This window comes from Antrostomus carolinensis, unplaced genomic scaffold (genome assembly GCF_000700745.2).
Source record: "Antrostomus carolinensis isolate BGI_N321 unplaced genomic scaffold, ASM70074v2 scaffold44432, whole genome shotgun sequence".
Taxonomy (NCBI): domain Eukaryota; kingdom Metazoa; phylum Chordata; class Aves; order Caprimulgiformes; family Caprimulgidae; genus Antrostomus; species Antrostomus carolinensis.
In genome coordinates, this window is record NW_010302509.1 from 1 (window position 1) to 5879 (window position 5879).

Here is a 5879-nt window from a genome sequence, read left to right on the forward strand (position 1 = left end):
GAGATGGACACGGCTGCTCCATCTGCTGCACCTTCTCCCTGGGCGCTGGGGAGCAGGTTAGCACCCCTGGCTGAAACCCCCTCCCCAAAACCCATTATGTGATGATGCCCCAGTATGTGTGGGAGGGGGGCTGCCCCCTGCACTGCTCCAGGTGGGACTTCACCTCCCAGCCCCACCAGACCCCGTGGGCTCAGGGCAGCGTGGACTGTCCATGCCACTGCAGCCTGTGCTGCCAGCCAGCGGGAACCTGCTCTCGCTTGAAAAATGTGACTATTTATTTTTGCAGGGAGCCTGACTCTTTCCAAGGCTGTGATTTTTGGTGTCAAACAATAAATGGGGTGTTTGTGTGCACTGCAGGCATGCAGCTGTGCTCTTCATGTCTGGCTGCAATGGAAGGATGCAGGGATAGGGGCAGGAAGGGCTCCCCACTGCTGGCACAAGCTGGGGCTGTGCCTGGGAGGGCTCTTGCTCGGGTCTCCAGGTGTGCTCTGCGCACAGCCAGCTCTTGCAGTCCTGGGCCAGCCCATGGATTGATGCAGGACCACTGCTCAGCATCACCAGGGCTGGGTGACGTTCCCCTTTGCACCTGTGGCTGGGTGGGTGCCAGGTCCTTCCCTGGGAAAAGCCACACCAAGACCCTCCTGTCCATAAGGTGCCACCCTGTGCTGTCCCCAGCACATGGGCCCTTTCCTTTGCCCTCCTGTGACCTGCTATGTGATTTGTGCGTTTCCAGTTAGTTTATGGGGTGCCTGCAGCCCACGCTTCCCTCCCTTTACTGGGTATGGTGGCGTGGAGACTTTCAGTGTCCACCCCTGCATGTCCCACACCACTGCGTGGCGCGGATGGGTATGGTGAGAGCTGCATGCAGAGATAAGCCAAGGTCTGCACCAGCGGTGGGGTGAGCGTGTGTTGCTTTGTGCGCTGCTCCTTGGTGCGAGCACAGGGACCATGCCAGAAGCCGGGTCAGGCACAGGGGATGTACGTGAGCAGCTTGACTCATTTCCTTCGTTGCAAAGTCCAAGTCTCTCTAGAGCGAGTGACGGGGCTGAGCTGGCCAGCTCGCCCTCCGCTACATCCATCTGCTTTATCACTTTTTCCATTTGCCTTCAGATCTTCTAATCACTATTTTTTCCTTCAGGCGTTATCTGAAGCTGCACCAGCCTTACCTCCTGTTATCTCCCCCCCAGCACCCATCCTGACTGCAGGGAGCCCCGTGCTTGACTATCACCCAGCTGAATCTGTCCTGGGTGGTGGCTCTGCCCCTGCTCCCCTCAGGGATGCCCGCCCTTTCTGGTCCTTGGAGCAGGATTTCCCGGCACCCCCTCAAAGAGCATTTAGCTCAGTTTGTCTCCACTTGCTCTGCTTTTGCTCTGCCCAACCCTAAACCATCAGCCTCCTGAGATAGGACTCTTTTGTGCTTGTTTAGAGGCTGTGTGTGGCAGTTTCTATCCCCAAGCCCAGGCTGTCCTCACCGCACAGTGTTCCTCGCTTCCTCTTCTCTTGCTGTGCCTCGGGGACACCAGCCCGTGCAGGACTGCCACCGGCTCGTTTCCACTCACTGGCTTTGCAGACACTGCTTCTTCCCTGCTCCCCTCTCTGCTCAGCCCCCAGCTGTGGCCTTTTCTTCTCTGCAGAGCTAGCGCTGAAGGCAGGGAGTTTGACCCTCCTTGTTGGCTGTCACTGTGGCTGCCTGCATCCAAACCCAGCCCTGGCAATGAAAATCTGCCCCCAAATTACTACACAGCCTTTGCCAAGGCGTGGGGCTTGCTCTCAGCAGCTGCCCATTCAGTGCTGCCCCAGGGCAGCATCCCAGGCCCTGGAGCCATGGCTCTGAGAGGGGCCTGGGTCCACCCCCTTCCTCCTGAACAGCCTTGGGAGGTGAGAGCAGCATCAGGCAAGGATGGCTCATGGCAGAATGCCCACGGTGGCTGCTGCCGGCTCTGCTTTCAGGCCAGGCTCCCTCTGCTCACCTGAGCGACAACTGCCAGAATCCACTTCCCTTGTGTGCGAGGGAAACTCGCAGCACCCTGTGGCCACAGCACAAGGGCCACCATAAGGAAGGTCTCATCACTAGCTAGGCAGCCCCTAGAGAACTGTTACAGCAGTTCCTCTTCCGCTTTGCCAGACTTTTTTCCACCACAGGGACTTTCTGCAGCCAAGCCCTTGTCTGGGGGAGGCCCTGCTGCATCGTTAAAGCAGTTTGACCAACCAGGATCCCTCCAACGGCAGCTCTGCCACTGTGTGCCTGGGACAGCAGGCTCCCACTGGGGCCAGCCTGGTGCTCCCTGTTGCTGGTTTTCCAGCCAGGAACAAAGGGACGAGTTGCAGCCCTTGGGGAAAAAATTCTCCTTTCCCCAACCTTACCTTAGACCCAGCCACAACTCCCCCAAGAAGCCCTGATGGCCTGTGAGGGTTGCTTGTGGCACTAAGCAGCTGCAGAGAGGATGGGAGCAAAGCCCAGGTAGGTCTCTCTGCTCCCAGCAACGTGTGGGCTTGCCTTTGCCAAATGGTGTACTGCCTGGGATGGCCCTTCTGGGATGGTGACCTGCTTGCTGGTGCAGAGTCCTGCCTCCACGGCTGCGTAACAGTGAAGGGCTGAGCACTGTCGGGGGGAATGGGCTGTCCAGGCACAGCTGGATCTCCCAGCCCAGCACCTACCAGCACAGAGCTATGCTGGGCAGTACTATGGTGAGTTGAGTTTTGCCACTTCTCGCCAGAAGCAAATCGAAACTGCCCTCCTCCTGAGGGTGTGCGTCCTCACAACATCCACCACCACCCCGGCACTGCTTTAGGAACCTTTATTTTTAAAAGGAGTCTGTATTCCCCGCTTAACCCCACTCTCAAGAGGATTAATACAAGTGAACCTCCCCCAGTCCATCCCAACCCAGCCAGGCTCTGCCAGCCCAGCAAGGCAAGAGACAGGTCCTTCATGCCACAGCCCTGAAGGCAGGGGCAGAGCCACAGCCAGGGTCTCTCTCCCAGAGGAGGGGGCCAGGCTGTGAGGACTGGAGAGGGGCTGGAACCTGGATCTTCTTGCACCACTGCTCTCAAATTACACTGACTTTGCAAACAGAGGCACAATATGAGCCAGACAACCCTGACAAAGCCCCTTTGTGTGCAAAGGGCAAAGGTAGAGGAGATGGGAACAGAGGGCCTGGGCGTCCTGCAGCATAATCTAAGCTTCCACAAAGGAAAGGGGGAGGCAGGGCCAGCCCCAAGCTCACACAGGCTGCTGCCAGCTTCTCAGCTCAGAAGAGAGTTCAGGTACCGTCTGGGACGGAGAGATAAGGGAATTAGGCTGCTCTCTTCAGCTAAGTAGCTGCAATCACTCACAGCTACAGGACTGATCCCAGAGGAATTGCGGCGAGACAGCGTACAGAACACTGCAGCTGCCAGCACGTGTGCTGGGACCGCCAGTACCATGGGGCTGTGTCACACTGGCATTTAGCATCTGACTGAGCTCAGAGCGGCAGGACTCTGTGACCCCACTGCAAGAAACATGCCCAGTTTCTCACAGGCAGAGCTTGGAGGCAGCACCCAAACCACTGAGCAGAGAACAGGAGGGAAAGACTGTGTGTGTCCCTGCCCACCACTCCACCACCACTCCTAGAGGATCAGGGAAGAAGTGAAGTTATAAAGGAGCCAAGCAAACTGAAACCAAAGTGCTTTGGGCAGGGAGCAGTTCTGTAGTCCCATAGTGCAGCCAGCGCTTTCATCTGCAAATGCACCCAGCACTTGCTCCTCCACTGGGGCACATGCAATTGCACTTGGTAGAAACAGCCAGAAAGCCTGTCCTGGCTTCAGGTGAGCTCCCTCAACCTCAGCCACCCAACAGACTCCTCGAGATGCTGACACAGGGAGGCTGCAGAAAGGAGCGCGCTTCCGTGCAGGATTTCCTGGGGTGGATGCGGTTTTCCCCACCTCATGCACCCAACGCTTGGGATCCCACTGTGCTTCCCCCCTTCATGCAGTGTCACCCTGTAGCAGCGCCGAGGGGGAGGAAGTCCTTGCCGTGGGTGGCTGAGGGGCATCATCGGCTGCTGCTTTTGAGGGGATCTTGTGCTCTCGGGGTGGGGTAGGAGGGGGGAAGGTGGGGCTCTGCAAGGCATCCGAGTACATCTCGTCCTGGACGCAGGGACGCTGCACAACCCTTTGCAGCAGCGGCTTGAGCAAGCCTACAGTCAGCTGGTTCCCCTCGCTGGAGAAGGGCACTGGGTCCTCCTGGGAGCGAGGGAGGTGCTGCAGGACCACATTGAGGATGTCCGAGGCAGTGAGCTCAGCAGGGCACAAGGGCCACAGCGTGTCCAGATAAGGGTCCAGCTCCCGATGCTGGGCAAACTCTGCCAGCAGCGTGGTAAATATCTCCTTGTTAAGCAAGGGGCTGAGCTTGGAGAACTTCTCTGCCACCTCCACCACCCGCTGCCACCGCTTCAGGTGGATGAGAAGGTGCAGAGCTTGCAGCACAGCCTTAGGCCTCTTGCTGCAGAGCAGCAGTTCGAGTTCCATCTCATTATCTGCCTCGTTGCACTTGTTCTTCTTGGCCAGTACTCCCAGTGCTCTCTTGTACAGTGGCACCCGACCCTCTGGGCCTTCCTTGCTGCTGAATGTCCAAGAGATGCTAACGTACTGCTGGGTCAGCTCCACAAAACTGGGTAGCCACTTGGGTTTGAATCTCAGGAAGGAGGCACAAATGAGCTCAAAGAGTGGGACCACTCCATTCTGACCAACCTCCTCCTGCTGCGGCCCTCCCAGGACCTTCTTCCACACCTCTGGTGTGGCCCTGGCTACCAAGAGGCCATCCCCATTCTGCTGCAGCTGCAGGCAGCTCCTTGTGGCCTTCCAGGCAGCCTTGGGGAAGGAGGCAAAGATGGAGTTCAGGTAGGCCAAATTGTCCTTGTCCATGTCAGAGTGCAGAACACGGCTGACCTCCTGCTCCACTAGCTCCTCACAGTAGCTTTCCACCTCACTCTCTGGGGCACACACCACGCAGGTCTTGAGGAGCTCCAGGCTCATGTAGCTCTGCAGCTCCAGGCTCATTGTGCTCAACAGCTTGGCATAAGTATCTTGGAGGCCTCGGGCTGGCTTCTGCTTCTGGTGGAGGCTGTGCTGCAAGATGGCAGCAAGGGCCACAGGAGCCTGGAAAGCACCACCTTTCTTCAACTTCTCTACAGTCAGCTTGGAGCTGCTGAGGCTCCTCCTCTGGTAGTATCTGCAGGCTTCCTCAAACACCATCTCCACCAGGCACGGCTCAGGCCTGCTGCTGTCCTCATGTTTGGAGAAGCTGAAGCTGTAGATGCCAGTTTGAGTGAGGAGCTGGATACCGTCCTCCTCTCCTGGGGACTCCAGGAAATGCACGTCTTTCATGTTCAGGATTTTCTTTTCTATGAGCCTTCCACTGTTCTGGTCAATGAGGTACAGGGCCCCAGCCAGCACGCAGGCCAGGATGCTGCCAAAGGTCTTCAGCTGGACAGGACTTCTTTGGGCTAGGGGGCCTCCCTCTAGGTCAAAAATATGCCTCTGTGTCCCATCTGGCTCCACTATGTTCACAGCACCCTTCGTGCTCACCAGCAGCAGACCCCCACTGTTGGACACAGCGCAGGTGAGAACGTCCAGAGCTGCCAAACCTGAGAGAAGACCCACAGAGCCAAGTAGGAGCTTCCTGAAGTCTGACTCACTGCTGGAGTGCAGCACCTTGCTGTGGATGAAGCCTGCAGAGGGGGCTGTGATGGTGAGCTTTGCTTCCTCAGGGTGCCAGATGAGGAGGAATTTGGAGGTGGTGGCAAAGCTGTCAGCGGTAGGCACCAGGAAGATGTGCTGGGGGGAGGCCAGGACCTGGTACTCAGGGCTGTTGTGCAGGACTATCCTTACGGTGCCCAGCC

The 5879-nt window shown here is 57.7% G+C and overlaps 1 protein-coding gene across 1 annotated transcript; it reads right to left on the reverse strand.

Moving 5' to 3' along the window:
- Window positions 1–3963: 3963 nt before the first annotated feature.
- HPS6 (HPS6 biogenesis of lysosomal organelles complex 2 subunit 3) lies at window positions 3964–5874 on the reverse strand (the record flags this gene model as incomplete). Its single annotated transcript, XM_010163811.1, has 1 exon — window positions 3964–5874. A coding segment is annotated over one exon (1911 nt), but the record flags the coding sequence as incomplete, so codon positions are not given.
- Between the last annotated feature and the right edge of the window lie 5 nt (window positions 5875–5879).